Source organism: Doryrhamphus excisus, chromosome 9 (genome assembly GCF_030265055.1).
Source record: "Doryrhamphus excisus isolate RoL2022-K1 chromosome 9, RoL_Dexc_1.0, whole genome shotgun sequence".
In the NCBI taxonomy this organism is placed as follows: Eukaryota; Metazoa; Chordata; class Actinopteri; order Syngnathiformes; family Syngnathidae; genus Doryrhamphus; species Doryrhamphus excisus.
Window position 1 is genome coordinate 20,432,509 of NC_080474.1, and position 20,483 is coordinate 20,452,991.

The 20,483-nt window shown below is 38.7% G+C and overlaps 2 protein-coding genes across 20 annotated transcripts in view; one reads left to right on the forward strand and one right to left on the reverse strand.

The window, feature by feature from the left end:
- frmpd4 (FERM and PDZ domain containing 4) overlaps window positions 1–17,166 on the forward strand; it is a 56,342-nt gene extending 39,176 nt beyond the window's left edge. For 7 of the 9 annotated variants that reach the window (XM_058082237.1, XM_058082239.1, XM_058082240.1 and 4 more), the window contains 13 exons: window positions 1,727–1,772; window positions 3,629–3,733; window positions 3,847–3,954; window positions 4,033–4,164; window positions 6,153–6,272; window positions 6,417–6,553; window positions 8,331–8,457; window positions 8,562–8,651; window positions 10,071–10,253; window positions 10,330–10,453; window positions 10,532–11,482; window positions 13,033–14,202; window positions 15,575–17,166. In XM_058082237.1, the coding sequence (XP_057938220.1) occupies window positions 1,727–1,772; window positions 3,629–3,733; window positions 3,847–3,954; window positions 4,033–4,164; window positions 6,153–6,272; window positions 6,417–6,553; window positions 8,331–8,457; window positions 8,562–8,651; window positions 10,071–10,253; window positions 10,330–10,453; window positions 10,532–11,482; window positions 13,033–14,202; window positions 15,575–16,722 (4,441 nt within the window). In that variant the 3' untranslated portion in view covers window positions 16,723–17,166. Of the gene's footprint in view, window positions 1–1,726; window positions 1,773–3,628; window positions 3,734–3,846; window positions 3,955–4,032; window positions 4,165–6,152; window positions 6,273–6,416; window positions 6,554–8,330; window positions 8,458–8,561; window positions 8,652–10,070; window positions 10,254–10,329; window positions 10,454–10,531; window positions 11,483–13,032; window positions 14,203–15,569 lie in introns of all 9 variants that reach the window. The other 2 variants (XM_058082241.1, XM_058082245.1) reach the window with 2 other exon arrangements.
- Window positions 1–20,483, reverse strand: part of LOC131135866 (rho GTPase-activating protein 6-like) — a 131,545-nt gene that overhangs the window by 66,759 nt on the left and 44,303 nt on the right. The window lies entirely within an intron of this gene.

The following is a 20,483-nucleotide window of genomic DNA, read 5'->3' on the forward strand; positions in this document are numbered from 1 at the left end:
TGGATCATCTGACATCATCATCATAATAATAACAATGTCGCTTGGTTAATATGCAGGTGACTTTATGTAAGGTTTTTTTTTTGCCTCCAATTACGTGCAGTCTGAGCTGTCTTGTTTTAGCTGTTTTTATATCTTTAGAACGCACAGAAAAAAGTGCAGTTTTCCTTGAAATACACAATCTTGATTGCGCTCTGGTTCTACCATATCTTACTTATTGTGTGGAAATATGGGCTAATAACTATAAAAGCAATCTTCACTCGCTAAATGTACTGCAAAAAAGGCTAGTAAGGATAAATCATAATGCCGCCTACAGAGAACATACAAATATACAAATAAAAAATACAAATAAAAAATATTCCAAAAAATTCAAAAATAAATTCAAAAATATTTCCAAAAAATAAAAAAAAATACTTGAAATTTCTTTTTAATTTTTTGGAAATATTTTTGAATTTTTTTTTGAATTTTTTGGAATATTTTTTTATTATAACTTTAAATATATTAGGAAAGCATTAAGTGAACAAATGTAACAGTTACTGATTGTAAAAGTACGAGAATAATGTCGCAATATTAAGTGAAAAAATAACATAATTTTAGTAGCATAAAATTGTTTTTTTTAATTGAAACAAAACAAATAAAGTTGTAATTTTTGGAAAATTAGGTTGCAGAAAAATAACATAAAAATATAGAATCACGGGAAAATCAACAAGAAGAAAGTTGAAGTAGTTACAGCAGAAATGGCCGTGACTTTCCAAGTATAAAGTCAAAATATTACAAAAAGAAGTCATATTATGTGGAAAAATAACATCATTTTAGTAGCATAAAATAGATTTTTTTTAAATTGAAACAAAACAAATAAAGTTGTAATTTTTGGAAAATTAGGTTGCAGAAAAATAACATAAAAATATACAATTGCGAGAAAATCAACAAGAAGAAAGTCGAAGTACTTACAGCAGAAATGGCCGTGATTTTACAAGTATAAAGTCAAAATATTACAAGAAAAAATGTCACAACAAAAGACAGTTACACTTTTACAAGAATAAACTCCTGTCATATTATGTTAAAATATTAATATTATTGTATTGTATTGTAAATATGAATATATTAAATTAAATTAAATTAAATTAAATTAAATTAAATTAAATTAAATTAAATTAAATTAAATTAAATTAAATTAAATTAAATTAAATTAAAACAACAACAAAAACTTAAACTATATTAGGAAAGCAGGAAGTGAACAAATGTAACAGTTAGTGATGGTAAAAGTACCAGATGGAGGGGTAGGATTTAATAAGCTTTGCTTCTTCCTACTCCTTTTGGACATGTGGAACTGGGAACTGATTATGGGATGCATTCAATTGTAATCTGATGCATGTTCAAATGAAATCAAACCATTACCATTACCAAATACTGCACATCAATTTTACTACAATTGTACACAAATCCAAATAGGAGGACTATCACAAAGCATCAATAGATAGATAGATAGGAGCATTAGAAGATGATTGTGAGACTGACAAGTGTGACCATGTGGTCCCTGTACGACATTTCATGGAAAAGTGCCCAGAGTGGCTGCTCCTTCACAGCTTCTGTTGTTTTCAATGAACAACACAGAGAAGCGCCAAGAGCCTAAAATGCTGTCCAAATAAATATCACATACGAATATGACATTTACTTGCAACTGTCCGACACCCTTTTCCATCTAATCGAGTTATGTTTATTCTTACAGGAGCTGCAAAGAGTCCATATTGTTGACCGTTGTTCAGCCATACCCAGTAAGTGTCTTCTAATCGGTCGGCATGAACCAGAAACCAAACGCAGTATGCCTGGAACCGCAATGTAGGATCAAACCGAGAGCTGCTGTGCAATTGGTGCAAATGCTCTGCTATTATCATGTCAACGCTGCCGTTTCAATCCAAACAAGCTAAGCCTGAGCTTGTTATGCTCCTCTTCTTCTTCTTCTTCTTCTTCTTCTTCTCTCATGTTATCCTGTCATACGCCTCCAAAGACCTCAGGTGAACCTGTCATGTCATTTCCCGGCCACCATGCACCAGATGGTGACAAAAGCCGAGCCAAACGTGCATACGTATTCACTCGCTGCGTTCAGCTCACACATGCAGTACTGTGACTTGACATCAATTACTGCAATACTGCAATAGGTTGACATGAATCAGTAGTATTTTATAAGATGGAGCAACCTGTTGGCTTCAACAAGCAAATCAAATATCATAAGGATTTTTTTTTCTTTTCATCCAAAAAACAACAAACCAAACATAAATCAACAAATAAATAAAATAAAAATTCCTATGTTCATATAAACATACACATGTTGCCACTACTATACTACTATACCGGGTAGTAATAATATGTATTATTATCATAATATTCATTCATTTTCTACCGTGTATCCTCACGAGGGTTGCAAGGGTGCTGGAGCCTATCCCAGCTGTCTTCGGGCGAGAGGCGGGGTACACCCTGGACTGGTGGCCAGCCAATCACAGGGCACATATAGACAAACAACCATTCACACTCACATTCATACCTATGGACAATTTGGAGTGGCTAATTAACCTAGCATGTTTTTGGAATGTGGGAGGAAACCGGAGTACCCGGAGAAAACCCACGCATGCACGGGGAGAACATGCAAACTCCACACAGAGATGGCCGAGGGTGGAATTGAACTCTTGATTTCCTAGCTGTGAGGTCTGCATGCTAACCACTTCACAGCTGTGCAGCCCATTTTCCAAATATTTATTCAAGTAAATGTTTGTCTTGTAAATATGATTGCATTCCTGTAATATTTTTTACTTTATTCCTGTAAAGTTGATTAGGAAAGCAGGAAGTGAACAAATGTAACAGTTACCCGGAGAAAACCCACGCATGCACGGGGAGAACATGCAAACTCCACACAGAGATGGCCGAGGGTGGAATTGAACCCTGGTCTCCTAGCTGTGAGGTCTGCGCGCTAACCACTCTTCCACCGTGCAGCCGAGAACCCGTTCATGACCTTCTAAATACAGTTTTTAACATTATTAGAGTCCTTTAGACCTGAAATAACACCCCTACAGTCACCTTTACACTCATTCATTCATTCATTCATTCATTCTTTTTCTACCGCCCTGGACTGGTGGGCAGCCAATCACAGGGCACATATAGACAAACAACCATTCACACTCACATTCATACCTATGGACAATTTGGAGTGGCTAATTAACCTAGCACGTTTTTTTTTGAATGTGGGAGGAAACCGGAGTACCCGGAGAAAACCCACGCATGCAAACTCCACGGGGAGGGTGGAATTGAACTCGGGTCTCTTAGCTGTGAGGCATGTGCACTAACCACTTTTCCACCGTGCGGCCTCGGTTACTCGAACAAAAAGGCACAGACAAATGATTTAGTCTAATGATGTCTAGTATATTGGCTTCATTGATTCATGGCTCTAATAATGTCAACAAATGTATTTAGAGGGTCGTACACACGTTTCCATGCTGTAATTATGAAAATATTCCATTAGCAAATAATAGGTACTACTTTGGAGAAACGTACCGATGACGGTCACGTCTGGAACCGATCAAACGGCAACGATAAACAACAACAATTTGACGTGGCTTTCTTCTTTTGTCTCCCAAAGTCACCCAAGTCGGCGTTCATCAGTGCCGCCAAAAAGGCCAAGTTAAAGACCAATCCCGTTAAAGTTCGTTTTGCCGAAGAAGTCATCATCAATGGCCAGCTCCCGGTAAGACTTTTTTTTTTTTTAGAGTTTTTAATATTATGAAAAACAAAACAATGAAGAAAATTAGATTGTGGAAATATTCATATTCATATGTTTCTTTTTCATTCAATTCCCAGGAAACCGTGAAAGACAACTCCCTTCTTTTTATGCCAAATGTTCTGAAGGTCTACCTGGAGAACGGTCAGACTAAATCGTTTAAATTTGACAGCAACACATCCATTAAGGTAGGCGGCACCGCAATGGAGTGGACTTTATATTCTTATTTGGACGAAGTTGTGACTTTTAGTGCGTCTCTTCCAAAGGATGTCATCTTGACCCTGCAAGAGAAGCTCTCCATTAAGAGCATCGAACACTTCTCTCTCATTCTGGAGCATCGAGCTGAAGGATCGGCGAGCAAACTTATGCTCCTCCATGAGCAAGAGATGCTAACTCAGGTAAGACAAAGTGGATGTGCTTTCGTCCCTCGTTTATCGTTCCCCGACACGACATTAGCCACGTATTAATACTATTAGAGCACCCGAGACATGAAGTAGCACCCCTATATTCACCTTTATTCTCCTATTAGCCAATGTACTTTCTGGACTATAAGTCGCACTGTTTTTCATATGTTGGCTGTTCCTACTCCAGAGAAAAAAATATATATATGAATAACCATAATGAATAAGCATTGTGTTAGCATATCTTACACTCCAGTGCGACTTATGTATGTTTTTTTCTAGCTAATTATGCATTTTTGGCATTGTGTGACTTATATTCCAGAGCGACTTATGTATGTTTTTTTCGACCTAATTATGCATTTTTGGCCTCGTGCGACTTATGTATGTTTTTTTCAACCTAATTATGCATTTTTGGCATTGTGTGACTTATATTCCGGAGCGACTTATGTATGTTTTTTTCAACCTAATTATGCATTTTTGGCCTTGTGCGACTTATACTCCAGTGTGACTTATGTATGTTTTTTTCGACCTAATTATGCATTTTTGGCCTTATATTCCGGAGCGACTTATGTATGTTTTTTTCGACCTAATTGTGCATTTTTGGCCTTGTACGACTTATACTGCAGTGCGACTTATGTATGTTTTTTTCTACCTAATTGTGCATTTTTGGCATTGTGTGACTTATATTCCGGAGCGACTTATGTATGTTTTTTTCGACCTAATTATGCATTTTTGGCCTTATATTCCGGAGCGACTTATGTATGTTTTTTTTGACCGAATTATGCATTTTTGGCCTTGTGCGACTTATATTCTGGAGTGACTTATGTATGTTTTTTTCGACCGAATTATGCATTTTTGGCCTTGTGCGACTTATATTCTGGAGTGACTTATGTATGTTTTTTTCGACCGAATTATGCATTTTTGGCCTTGTACGACTTATACTCCAGTGCGACTTATGTATGTTTTTTTTCTACCTAATTATGCATTTTTGGCATTGTGTGACTTATATTCTGGAGCGACTTATGTATGTTTTTTTCTAACTAATTATGCATTTTTGGCCTTATATTCCGGAGCGACTTATGTATGTTTTTTTCGACCTAATTATGCATTTTTGGCCTTGTGCGACTTATATTCTGGAGTGACTTATGTATGTTTTTTTCGACCGAATTATGCATTTTTGGCCTTGTGCGACTTATATTCTGGAGTGACTTATGTATGTTTTTTTCGACCGAATTATGCATTTTTGGCCTTGTGCGACTTACCATACTCCGGAGCGACTTATAGTCCAGAAAATACGGTAGTAAACATAAGACATATCTAAGGCATAAATAGGACATCATAGCATTGGGAGTTACTTGCTTGATTACGTGATGGATGTTTGATCACATTTGGGGAATTGAGTATCACACCCATCGGCCATGTGCTGATTCAATGAGGATCCCCCTCCGCGGCGCCCCCCCCTGGGGAATGCTGCCCTGGGCAGTTGCCCGTACGGCCCCTAGCTAGAACCGCTACTGACCAATCATCATTACTTACATCTGTTTGTGATGTCGTTACTTTTAACGGCGTTCTGACTCCTGAAATGTGAACGCTGTCCAGTAGGTTTTTCTTAAAGTGTTTCAAAAAAGCCAAAGAAAAAGTTCACACAGCAGAGTTCATAGTGCAATTGTGCAATGTAACGGTTTCAAATTCCAAATCTATTAAGACGATTATGCCCAAATCCAAAAATTGGATGACCTCAACATAGAAATATGACATGAAATATATTTTTCGCATGCCTGCAGCTTAGTGATATTAAAATCTACATGCTTATCCCATGTGAATCACTGCCCCCCCCCCAAAAAAAGTCTGCTATGAGATACAAATTGATGCTTTAAGAGTATTCAATAACAAATACACGACGCATGCAACACACAATTCCCACCCGGAATGTTTTGATTTTTCACATTTAATAACACATTCTTTATCTTGGACTGACGCTCCAGGTGACAAAGAGGCCAGGGTCACACAAGATGAAGTGTTTTTTTCGCATCACTTTTGTCCCAAAGGACCCGCTAGAGCTGCTTAGGAGAGATGCAATAGCGTTTGAGTACCTCTACGTCCAGGTGAGTAACAATGGTTCAATACCACACGTTAACGTTAACACGTATTTCGTTAAGGGAATCAATAAGTCGACTTTGGTGGAACGTGACTGCAGTGAAACGTAAGCGCTTCTCCTTCCCCGTACCCCCGCTGTCTGATTTCTGCAGAGCTGTAATGATGTGGTACTGGAGAGATTCGGGTCGGAGCTGAAATATGACACGGCGCTCCGTCTGGCTGCGCTGCAAATGTATATTCTAACCATCAATACCAAGCAGTCACAGAAAGTGTCCCTCAAGTACATTGAGTAAGTACAATGACTTTGATGTAGTACTTTTTTTTTTTTTTTGCAATATTGCATACTTAGTCATGTGACAAATAAAGTTGGAAATTACATTTCATGTCGGCATACATGTTATATAAGTCACCAAACCACTTTAAATCAGGGGTGTCCAAAGTGCAGCCCGGGGGTTATTTGCAGCCCACGGCTGTTTTCTTATAGGCCCCCAGATCATTGTAAAAATATAATTTAACAAATAATTTGAAAACCAAAAGGAAAAAATATCTAATTTGAGAAGCATAAAGTCGAAAAACTAATGTTATGAGAATAAATTGAAAACAATATGGAAATGGGAATAAAGTCATAACTATAAACATTTACAAGAAGAAAGTTGAAAAGCAGAAATGTAAAAAAAACAAAACAACAGCTCTGATTTTATGTGATTAAAATTTATTTAAAAATGTAATAAAATTTAATAAATATAAATTTATAAATTTATATATAAAATATAATATTACTATAAATTTAATCAAATTAAATTTAAAATTAAAATTTGATAAAGTCAAAATATTAAGAGAACAAAGTCGTATGCTAACAAGAATAAAGTCAAAATATTATGAAACTAAGCTTATATCATCATGAGGAAAATGGTCATAGCATAGAGTTGGAATATTAAACACAAAATTACTTTTTTAAGTTGAAATGTGAAAAAGTGAAAAGTGAAATACAAACAAAACAAAATAAAGTTGTTGTGTTTACAAAATTAGGTTGCGGGAAAAAGTTACGATATTATGGGAATAATGTCATAATATTCCAGGAGGATGATTTAAAAATTAAAAACAAAAAAAACACCAAAACACTTTAAATCAGGGGTGTCCAAAGTGCGGCCCGGGGGTTATTTGCAGCCCACGGCTGTTTTCTTATAGGCCCCCAGATCATTGTAAAAATATAATTTAACAAATAATTTGAAAACCAAAAGGAATACATATATATAATTTTAACATTTACAAGAAGAAAGTTGAAACAGCAGAAATGTAAAAGAAAACAGCTGTGATTTTATGTGTATTAAAATTTAATTTAATTTATAAAATGTAATAAAATGTAATATAAAATATAAAATAATATAAATTTAATAAAATTAAATTTAAAATTAAAATTTTATAAAGTCAAAATATTATGAGACTAAGCTTATATCATGAGGAAAATGGTCATAGCATAGAGTTGGAATATTAAACACAAAATTACTTTTTTAAGTCAAAATGTTATGAAAAACAAACAAAACAAAATAAAGTTGTTACAAAAGTTACAAAATTAGGTTGCCGGAAAAAGTTACAAAAAGTTGGGAATAATGTCATTATATTCCGGGAGGATGATTTAAAAATTTAAAAAAAACAACAGCAAAAATGGGAAAAAAGAGCAAGACCGAAGTTCATAGTAATAATTTTTCATACTAATAATTTTTTGTACGAATGAAAAATTCATACTAATAATTTTTCATACTAATGAAAAATTCATACTAATTTTTCTGAGATGCAGTTTTTTTCTAGAAATACTGTGTGTGTATATATATATATATATATAACTTGTTAACCGTCACTGCTCTTCACTAGTTTGAGGGAAAGTGGGAACAAATGAGCCAAGTCGTTAGCGTGCGGTGGAGAAGCGGCATCATCAGCTGCTGGTGAATGAGTAACCGGGATATCGAGCCGTTCGGGCAACAGCCACCGATCCGACATGAGGACTATTTTCCCCATGGCCATTGATTGACCTTCTGCAATGTAACGGTGAATTGTTTGTCCCCCAGGAAGGAGTGGGGTCTAGCCTTGTTCCTGCCCCCTGCGGTGCTGTCTAGCATGAAAGAGAAGAACATCAAAAAAGCCCTGGCTCACATCCTCAAAACCAACCAGAACCTGGTTCCGCCTGGTAAAAAGGTAACACGTGAATCTGTGATGTGGTAAAAACCTGACGCCACTTAATGCACCGTTTCAAAAACACTTCTTGGTGAACGATTCCTGACGACTGTTCTTCTTTGTAGCTGACCGCCTTGCAGGCTAAGGTCCATTATCTGAAGTATCTCAGTGACTTGAGGCTCTATGGAGGTCGGGTGTTTAAGTCCACGCTTATTGTGAGTGAAACCAATATTTCATTTTAGCGACACGCATGAAGTTATAAAATATACATGCGACGACTCAGTACAAACGTATGGAGGACCAAAACTGCCAAAATAATAAAGAAATAAATAAATATATAAAATATGAAAGCAAAAATAAATAAAAAAATTAAAAAAAAGATTCAAAAATTAAAAATAAATACAAAAATAAATATATAAATAGAATTACATATCAATAAATAAATAAAAGCACTCTGCTCTCATATGTAGTTATTCCATGTTCCCTGTATACTTCCTCTTGCTGTGGCCGTTTGCAGGCATACCTAGTCGATTTTCGCACTCACATGTCGATCAACCAATAGGCGAACAGTTCAACCCAAGACACACTTAGGACCGCCCCCTCATTTGAATAGTTTTTCCTTCTGCATTTCAAGCTGACATTGTCTGCTGCATGAAATAAATACATATGAGAGCAGAGTGCTTTTATTTATTTATTGATATGTAATTCTATTTATATATTTATTTTTGTATTTATTTCTACATTTATTTTTGTATTTATTTTTAATTTTTGAATCTTGTTTTTTATTTTTGTATTTATTTTTGCTTTTATTTATTTATGTATATATTTTTTTATTTTTGTTTTTATTTCCATTTATATTAATTTTTTTGTATTTAATTTTTTGATTTTTTTTCTACATTTATTTTTGTATTTATTTTTAATTTTTGAATCTTGTTTTTTATTTTTGTATTTATTTTTGCTTTTATTTATTTATTTATGTATATATTTTTTATTTTTGTTTTTATTTCCATTTATATTAATTTTTTTGTATTTAATTTTTTGATTTTTTTTTTCATTTTTGTTTTTATTTCCACTTTTATTTATTTATTTATTTATTTATATATTTTTTAATTTTTGTTTTTATTTCCATTTATATTAATTTTTTTGTATTTAATTTTTTGATTTTTTTTTCATTTTTGTTTTTATTTCCACTTTTATTTATTTATTTATTTATGTATATATTTTTTTATTTTTGTTTTTATTTCCATTTATATTAATTTTTTTGTATTTCATTTTTTGATTTTTTTTCATTTTTGTTTTTATTTCCACTTTTATTTATTTATTTATGTATATATTTTTTATTTTTGTTTTATTTCCATTTATATTAATTTTTTTGTATTTAATTTTTTGATTTTTTTTTCATTTTTGTTTTTATTTCCACTTTTATTTATTTATTTATGTATATATATTTTTTATTTTTGTTTTTATTTCCATTTATATAATTTTTTTTGTATTTAATTTTTTGATTTTTTTTTCATTTTTGTTTTTATTTCCACTTTTATTTATTTATTTATGTATTTATTATTTTGGCAGTTTTGGTCCTCCATACAAACGAGGAAGTGATAGCAGTAATGACTTTCGCTTTCATTTCGCAGCAAGGCGAGAAGCACACCGAGGTGACCTTGCTGGTCGGACCCAAATACGGCATCAGTCACGTGATCAACACCAAAACCAATCTGGTGGCGCTGCTGGCGGATTTCAGTCACGTCAATCGTATTGAGATGTATGCGGAAGATGAAAACAAAGTTCGAGTGGAGCTCCATGTTCTGGATGTGAAGGTTCGATTCCTTGTTGTGCTTTAACCCCCGGAAAAAAAAAATGGTTGTTTTGCGCTAATATTTACTTCTCACACAGCCCATCACGTTGTTAATGGAATCCACGGATGCAATGAATCTGGCCTGTCTGACGGCGGGTTACTACAGATTACTGGTAGATTCCCGGCGTTCCATCTTCAATGTGGCTAAGAACACTACCGACAGTACGGGAATACTTCAGTTCAAATGTTAATAAACGTAAAAAATATCGGTTGACTTTTGACTTTTATTCCTTTTCGCAGATCAATCGGCGAGGATCAAGCAGAACTACCACGCCATCGAATGCACATACAGCACCCCCCAAAAGGGATACGAGGACAGGAACCACCAGAGGTGCAGCCAAGACTTCTCGGACTCGGAGTTCGAAAACCTGGAACGCGTCAGATGTGACGGTCAACCGGCTTACATGGCTGAGATCCACCAGGCTCAGCACTCGATACACATGGCGGAAAGAGCAGAGTACTGCCGGTTACCGTGCGCCCAAACGTACCTTAACGTCCCGAGAACCAAAGACCAAGAACCTTCTCGAAGTGCGAAGGTCTCTTTCATATTTGGAGATCCTCCCTTGGACACTGTAAACCCCCAGAACCTGGGCTACCAGAGACTCATGGACGAAGGTTCAGAGATGATGGACAATCACAGCCCCATGTACCGGCGTCTGGAGGAGGACTACAAAATGATGGAAGCCCTGGAAGATGCAGACGGGTATCAGTATTCCACCAAAATGTTCGAGGAGCCGCTGCTTCACGACATCTGCTACGCAGAGACAACCGATGACGCCGAAGACGAGGACGACATCAGCTGCGAGGAGGACATTATGATGAGCGACATTGACAAGCCTGCGTTGCTCTCGCTCTCGGGGTCCAGTGATGACATCATCGACTTGACGTCCCTCCCGCCGCCACCGGAGGGCAACGACGAGGAAGATAACGACGTACTGCTGCACTCTCTTAACCTGGCCATTGCCGCTCCTCCTCCCGGCTTCAGGGACAGCTCCGATGAGGAGGAGCACCAGGAGGCTGGGAATCAGGCCCAAGGCGGCCACAACGATATCCCGGTGTCCCTCATAGATTCGGTACCGGACCGTAGAACACAGAACCAAAAGGAGCCCCTCGACGAGGCCGTTGTGTCCACTTTGCAGGCGCTGGAGGCTCTTGCTGCATCTGAGGAACCTTCACAGTCCGAGAACACAGGTTCCCCTTTCACTATTGTAACGTTCATCCATTAATGTCACGCATACTTCAGCCATTCACCTCACTCATTTATTCTTCTTCGGTTTTTTTTTTTTCCAATAAAATCCATTTTGTTGTATATTTCCATTTGTGTGTTTCTTCATTCATTTGTGCATCCATGTTCATATTCATACATTTAGTTTGTCTTTTGCACCCAAACGTAAGATGTAGGGATCAAACGATATGGTTTTTTTGGGGCAGATGCCGATACCGATTTTTTTACATCAATGTCCGATTTTGCTTGGGTCGATATTTGTGGCCGATACTGCTTTTGATGCCTCAATTTACATAAAAAAATGACCATGATAACAAATATTTATTGAAATGTAAACACTAGGGATCAACCGATATGTTTTTTTGGGGGCCGATGACGATAACGATTTTTTTCCATCACCCTTAGCCGATATTTGTGGCCGATACTGCTTTTGATGCCTCAATTTACATGAAAAAATGACCATGATAACAAATATTCCAGGTCTCATGTTTAAATAAATATTTATTGAAATGTAAACACTAGGGATCGACCGATATGGTTTTTTTGGGGCCGATACCGATTTATTTACATCAATGGCCGATTTTGCTTGGGCCGATATTTGTAGCCGATACTGCTTTTGATCCCTCAATTGACATGAAAAAATGACCATGATAACAAATATTCCAGGTCTCATGTTTAAACAAATATTTATTGAAATGTAAACACTAGGGATCGACCGATATGGGTTTTTTTGGGGCCGATGCAGATACCAATTTTTTTCCATCACCCTTAGCCGATATTTGTGGCCGATACTGCTTTTGATGCCTCAATTTACATGAAAAAATGACCATGATAACAAATATTTATTGAAATGTAAACACTAGGGATCGACCGATATGGTTTTTTTGGGGCCGATGCCGATACCGATTTTTTTACATCAATGTCTGATTTTGCTTGGGCCGATATTTGTAGCCGATACTGCTTTTGATGCCTCAATTTACATGAAAAAATGACAATGATAACAAATATTCCAGGTCTCATGTTTAAACAAATATTTATTGAAATGTAAACACTAGGGATCGACCGATGTGGTTTTTTTGGGGCCGATACCGATTTTTGCCATCACCCTTAGCCGATGGCCGATTTTGCTTGGGTTGATATTGCTTTTGATCCCTCAATTTACATGAAAAAATGACCATGATAACAAATATTTCGATATGGTTTTTTTGGGGCCGATGGGGTACCGCGACTACGTGTGTTGCGGGGTCCTCTGCCGCCGGGGCAACACAAAGCTGTAAATCATGCGGTGGAAAAATACATCGGCGAACCCACGTGCGCATCGGCCGATACCGATACAAGGAAAAAACCCAAATATCGGCCGGCCGATGTATCGGTCGATCCTTAGTAAAACGTTTTCCAGATGTACGCCCAACTACCATCCTTCCCGTTCACTCATCCCTTCTAATGAGCCATTTATTGATTACTAAAATTTGCCTTTATTAATGAGTACTGGTATTTGTCTTTCTCTGGCATGCAGGTGTACAAATATTACGAGCATTTAGTCCCGAGTCGTCAGATTCTGGCAACGAAACCAACTCGTCCGAGATGACGGAAAGTTCCGAGCTGGCCACCGCCCAGAGGCAGTCGGACAACCACGTAAGGATGCCTACAGCCGCCACGGACGGTTACCACGCCGCAAATGAGGAAAAGACCGAGGGACTCGGTGATGACGGCGCGGGGACCGCGCAGGGGCATCGGTGTGAGGAGCCCAAATCCGCCGCCACGGCGTCCTCCCAGCTATTCCACTCAGACGGCGGTGAAATGGAGCCAGAGACGATGGAAATCAAATCGGTCAGCGAATACTTCACGAAAATGCACATCGGTTCGATTATAAGCAGGCAGAGAGGGAAACAACGGGAGTCCGAGAACCGAACCCAACGAGAGACCGGTAACGCCTCGGAAAGATGCCATGTGACGTCTCAAGAACTAGCGAAAGACGAAGAGACGCATCTCGTCGGAAAGTACAACACCTTCACTGTGAGAGACTCCTATTACGTGAATCAGCTGGATCTGGGACGAACTTCGCTCAAAGACCGCCATCAAAAATGGCTGCACAGAGCGCCCGGAAACAAAATGGACGAGGCTCTCTCTGCAGAGTATGTGAATGAGTCACAGGCCTCCCACGCAGACAGGTTGACAGTGAAGGCATGCAAACGGGAATCGGATGAAAGAAGCCAAGCGTTAAATGCCCAACTCGGCTCTCCCGCCAAGGAACCCGAGGGAGCCGATACTCCACGGGACGGTGAGCAGCAAACGAAGAATCCGGCGTCAGACCACGATGTCGCAAGGCTGTACGAGTACCACTTGAGCAAGCGCATGTCGTCCTTGCAGAGCGAGGGGGCTCATTCCCTCCAAAGTTCCCAGTGTTCCTCCATCGACGCCGGATGTAGCACGGGCAGCAGCAGTTGCGTCACTCCCATGGATTCACCCCTTTGCGCTACTGACAACAACACGCATGTACTGTCCGAGTCCTCGCTAAAGGGGCTGAGTTACGTAACGGCCTCCGAGGAAAAGGCCTACGTTCCCCCGGGCCAAAACAAGGACCCCACGCTACTGAGGAAAAACCACGCCCCCAACGGTGGCGAGGGCGGGTTTGGAAATAGCCGGGACAGCAGTCACAGATTATCCAAGATAAAAGAAACCACAGGTAACACGAAGCAATATGTTAGCTAAGAAAAAATGATACATTTTCAACAATTATTAATATTTTTTATTATGAGTTGTATTGTTATGAGTATTATTATGAGCCTTAAATTGCTTATTTTCTGCTTTTTATATACGTGAATTGGGTAATTTAAATATAAGGTGACTATAGGGGTGTTAGTTCATGTCCAGAGAGCTCTAATAATGTTAAAAATGTATCTATAAGGTTGTAAAGAGGTTTTCTATGCTCTAACTACATAAATATTACATTTGTTTATCTCCATGTTCTATTTCTATGATTTAATCCTACTTCCCATATTCCCTTTTTAATATTGAATCCTACTTTGCGGAAATTCACTGGAACATATTAGCATTGATAAACAATAGGGAAATGTTTCATACAGCATAGACAGCCTGTTTACAGTTTTTAATATTATTGAAACATTATTATTATTATTATTGAAATGGTCACTTTTACACTCCTTGCTTGTGTGTTGCTAGGGGAGATGAGTGGGTGATGGACAGGAAGTGATGACAGGGGTTCAGAGTTGAGTTTTAGCTTTACTATTGCTGGATTATGGCATTATTAATATTAATAAATATTAGTAGTAATAATAATAACAATAAATAATAATTTTTTTTTATTATTTTTATAATTAATAATGAAAAATAATTATTTTATCATTATTTATTTTTATAAATAATAACAATAAATAATAATTTGTATTTTTAATATTTTTTATTATTTTATTATTTTTATAATTAATAATGAAAAATTATGATTTTATTATTTTATTATTATTATTATTATTATTGTGCCAAACTTGCAGTAAAAACCTCCTGCAGTAAACGCCTGTTGTTCTGGCGATCAAGTCTAATGATCGTGTGTCTCAGCAAACATCACAATAACATTACTGACACCTAGTGACCAGTGTGGAATACTACATATCACAATTTTAATGAGTTTTCTAAATACCTTATACTGTATTTGTAGTTTAGTTTAACAGTTTCTATGCTTAATGCTTAATTTATATTATTATATATATATATATATATATATAAAAATAAAAATAAAAAAAAATGTGAAATTTGCTGTATGTCATGGCTAATAATAGGCTATATTCAACCACAAAAAAATATTTATTAATTATTAAATTTTTGAAGAATTATGATATAGTGAAGCCGTGAAGTGGTATGATTTGTTGCTGAAGCGCTAATCAACCACCAAATGTAAAAAAAAATAAATAAATAAACCTTCCTGTATTTACTGGCTGTGTAAACATCCCCCCCCATTGTGTTGGCATTGTGGGTAACGGCCTAAACTGTCACCTGACTGCTTAACGGTTGTCTTTGTTCTCCTCCTCCCCCTAGTGTAGCCTGCGCACAGCAGTGGACGGTTGGAGACGAGCCATCTTTAACTCTCAGTCATGAGACCACCACCACCACCACAGTCATGCCACCATCGTTATTCCAAAGCCGCACGGAGCCCAGCAAGCCGGTTTGGGCCGAAGCCGAGTCCGACCCACATGATGCCCTGCTTCCCAACACGTGTGACCTTCTCAAAGGCAGCCTCGGGAAGCCTCGCAAGGCTCGGACGCACAGGAGAAGCTGGAGCACGTTAATGCAAGGATCCAGGAGCTTCGAGGCATTGCTGGAGCGGACCAAAGCCACGTTCACGGGGAGGAGCGGCGGTCAGAATGCGGAGTCCCAACATCGATTAAAAGTTCAGCGCGTATCGTATGCCAAAACCATTCCCAAAAGTTTCTCCCACGGTTCCGTTGGCTGTAATTCGGTATGTGGAAAGCCGCCGCAGTCGGCGACGACGCGGCCGGATGCAGGCGTGTGGCGATGCCGCGCGCCGGTCACTTGCTGCTTCGTTCGAAGGCAGAAGAACGCCGATTATGCTGACGGGGAGCACGCTCAGTTTGTTTTCTCTGTCGGTTCAACTGGCGATAAGAACGCAGTCAACATGGCCGCCACAGTGAAAGGCATGACCCTGGAGGCGAGGTTAGCGTGTGTAAATTCAATGAAGGGTAAAACCTACAGCCTTCGCACGGGGTTCGCACTCGCACAAACGGACGCCTTGGAGATTCTTAGCTTACTGCGTTGCAGCCACGCGTCAAGAGTTGACGGCGTGGAGGTCGGCGATGCCGACACGTTCTCCCAAGTGCTCGTCACGCAGGCTAAAGCGCTGAGCGGCGCCTGCGGTCAGATGGCCGCGGAGTACGGCAGCCCGGAGGAATTGTTGCTCACGCTGACGCACAGCTTCCACACGCTCTGCTGCCTGACGCAGGCCTGCATGTCCTTAGCGGAAGGCCTCGGCGGCGACACGCGGCGGCGTGACGTGGTAGCCAAAGTGGACGAGGTCGTCGTCAACTACGTGTGTTTGCTGAAAGCTGCCGAGGCGGCCATGGTAAGCGCCCCCGGCGATCCGAGTGTGAAAGCGTTGATGTATCACTCCGCCAAAATGTCCGCTCTCGTAAACACGCTAATTCACGTCATGACAACACTGAGCGTCAAATAAGTTATTGATTTTAAAGCCATACGTGAGCGACACGGGCGGAACTACCGATGTGAACTGCTGTGACAAAAAATATATTGCCTTGTGTACACAATATTTTATTATTAATATAGAAACTAAATATATGTATCACAGTATTTTAAAAAAAAGATTAAGCCTCCAAGTATTAAAATCTATATACTAAGAACTATTTAAATTATTTCTAGATTTCATTACAAAACTTCTAAAGCATAACAAATCTACAGTATGTTGTTTATAAAATGTAATAATATATATTATATTGGAGAAATACTGTGTACAGCTCTTGACAAATCATTGCACAGGATGGCATCGAATTATTAATATAATGCACTTTTTTTTTCCATTTTGCTGTGCACTTTCAAGGACACTGTGTACACTTTTTTTTTCTTGTTCATTAAAGAGATGGAAATATTACAATACCTCAAACCGGTGTTTTTTTTTTGTGTGTATTTTTCATCAGTTTACAGAAAAATTGAAGTAGGAATTGCACGTGCATACGCGTAATCAGTTCTTGAACCCACTCTACTTTGTTGGTAAATGTGCATTATTCACAAACCAAGAACATGGCACCATGTATATTATATTTCATAACTGCGCATAGTAACTCATCGTGCCTTTACCTTTAACTCTGGCGCTGAGTGGCGGTGCGGTGATGCCATTTGAATTAGTGATGATGATGGGCTACTTTAGAGTGAGTGTGCACAGTTAAGTGTCAGAGTAGACAAGCACATTACATAATGAGAATGTCTGGTTGGGGGGGGGGGGGGCTGGGGGAAATGTTCACATATTTTACTATTGTGTGAACAGAAATTCCTTTCATATGGGGTAATAACTATAAAAGCAATCTTCACTCGCTAAATGTACTGCAAAAAAAAAAAGGCCAGTAAGGATAATTCATAATGCCGGCCTACAGAGAACATACTAACTCCTTATTTCTAAAATCACAAATACTTCAACTTGCTGATATAGTTCATCTTCAAACAGCTAAAATAATGCATAAGGCTAAAAAAAAAATAAGCAATTAGCTAAAAATGTCATCCAATACTTCTCTACAAGAGAGGAGAAATATGATCTCAGGGAAGAAGTACATTTGAAACACTTATACGCTAGGACTACGTTAGCGTTAGCATAGCATTTCAGTATGTGGAATCAAACTATGGAATGGATTGAGTAAGGGAATCAAACAATGCACAACGATGAGCCAATTCAAGAAACAATACAAGCAGTTGATGTTTGCTCAATACTATACTACTACTACTATATATATCACTATATTGACACTTACTATGGTACCCATTATGGCATTGGATGCTCATATCACCGAGTACTTCGCTACGAGGTACATTATTAAAAAAAAAAAAAAAAAAAAACCTTAAACTGTATTATGGAAAGCAGGAAGTGAACAAATGTAACAGTTACTGATTGTAAAAGTACCAGACGGAGGGGTTAATTCATTCATTCATTTTCTACCGCTTTTCCTCACAAGGGTCGTGCCGGTGCTGGAGCCTATCCCAGCTGTCTTGGGGCGAGAGGCGGGGTACACCCTGGGCACATATAGACAAACAACCATTCACACTCACATTCATACCTATGGACAATTTGGAGTGGCTAATTAACCTAGCATGTTTTTGGAATGTGGGAGGAAACCGAAGTACCCGGAGAAAACCCACGCATGCACGGGGACAACATGCAAACTCCACACAGAGTTGGCTGAGGATGGAATTGAACTCGGGTCTCCGAGCTGTGAGGCCTGTATGCTAACTGCGTGCTAACTATTGTGGATGGGTGGATTCTTCTAAAGTTAAGAAGCTAAAAACTTAACCACTTCCACACAGAATGAGAGGGGAGATTTTTGTCACTCTTTCAACGTCAGACATGCCATGGCTGACTTGTACTTGACTTTGTTGACTTTATTGTTGACCCTTTGTATTGAGTTGTGTACTCCTGTAGAGCAGCTCCACACAATAACTCGCATAGAAAACTTTCTAAGTCTTTCAGAATCTGCACCTATTCCAGTTCATTTCCTTGGATTTGTGCTTCCCGCAAAAACGGTCTGTTTTAATTAATTCCAACCATGGCCAGCCTCCGGGCACGCCCACTCCGCTGTGATTGGTCACACACCTCAAACGATTGGGTAGCTTGGTAAGTAACCTCAACTGTTCATTTATGCCTAAAAAAATGTCATCATATATCATCATCTGTGCTGTCGCTCTGCTGCCCCCTGCTGCCTTTTCTCTGCAGTACACCCCAACCCCTGAAATAGGTGGGATGCTCCTGCACACACCCGGGGGCCAATTTGCACCCGGGTACTTAAGATCAGATGTCACACCAGTTCAATGCCAGATTGTCCCTCAAGCTACCCGCGTTGCTTTGTGGCTTTTAATCCCGTTCTCGTGAGATTTTTTTTTCTGCCGTCTAGTTTTATTCGACTCGACCTTTTTGGCAGCAGCGTTATTTGTTCCCGTGGCTAGTTTTACCTGTTAGCGCTTTTTCCTACTGTGGTTTTTATTTGTATGTTTGTCACGACGCAGTATTTCCTGGTTTTGATTTCCTTGTTTGTTCATTTTTGTATGTGTTGTGGACACTTCCTGCGGTTGCGTTCACAGGGATTGTTTTGTCAACATTGCTGGTGACAGTCGGTGGTCTAGGGGTTAGCGCGCAGACCTCACAGCTAGGAGACCAGGGTTCAATCCCACCCTCGGGCATCTCTGTGTGGAGTTTGCATGTTCTCCCCGGGTACTCCGGTTTCCTCCCACATTCCAAAAACATGCTAGGTTAATTAGCCACTCCAAATTGTCCATAGGTATGAATGTGAGTGTGAATGGTTGTTTGTCTATATGTGCCCTGTGATTGGCTGGCGACCAGTCCAGGGTGTACCCTGCCTTACGCCCGAAGACAGCTGGGATAGGCTCCAGCACCCCCGCGACCCTCGTGAGGAAAAAGCGGTAGAAAATGAATGAATGAATGAATGCTGGTGACAGTATGCTAAACTCAAATAACTAAAACTGCCATTTGAACTACATGGTTTTCATTAACCCTGAATTGAGCATGATAGAGTATAAAAAAAAACAGCAAACAGTTCAAGATGATGTGGGGGGGGGGGGGAACGCATGCAGACGTATGCAATAATAGAGAAGTGATACTGGGAAAATGTAGACCAAGCTAAAGCACCTGGTACTTTCATCTCATTACCAAAATACTTTGAATTCTAGCAGCGCTCGATCTCACGTGTGAGCCGAACTAACTGTGTTTCATCATGTTCTTTCATCTGGTGAGTAGAAGTATTCTTACTCTGATGTACTGTAAAAAACCTTAGTGGCGAGTCGACGTCAGGAGGCAAGAAAAAAATAGATTCTGCAGAAAGAAGTACGTATATGTGTATTGTATACTGACTGTACTTGGCATGAAATATACCTGTACTACTATAAATAACATCTATTGCAAAAATTACATGAACAATTTAGCTTTTCCCAAAAGATAATAATGTTCCAGAGTTATTGCTTTAACAATAAAAAAATGGATGTAACTTTTAAAATTTCACTCCATCACAGCGACAGCTTCTGAGTTTCCGATATTTGTGTGTGGCAAAATGGGACGCACGATGAAAATCTTGTCTTTGGCTAATAACAGACATGGTGTAACCTTAAAGTTTCACATACCAACTGTTCAACTTCCATATTCCGTCAAAGGCTATTATACTATTTTTCAACACTTTAAAATAATTCTGACGCTCAATATGTATG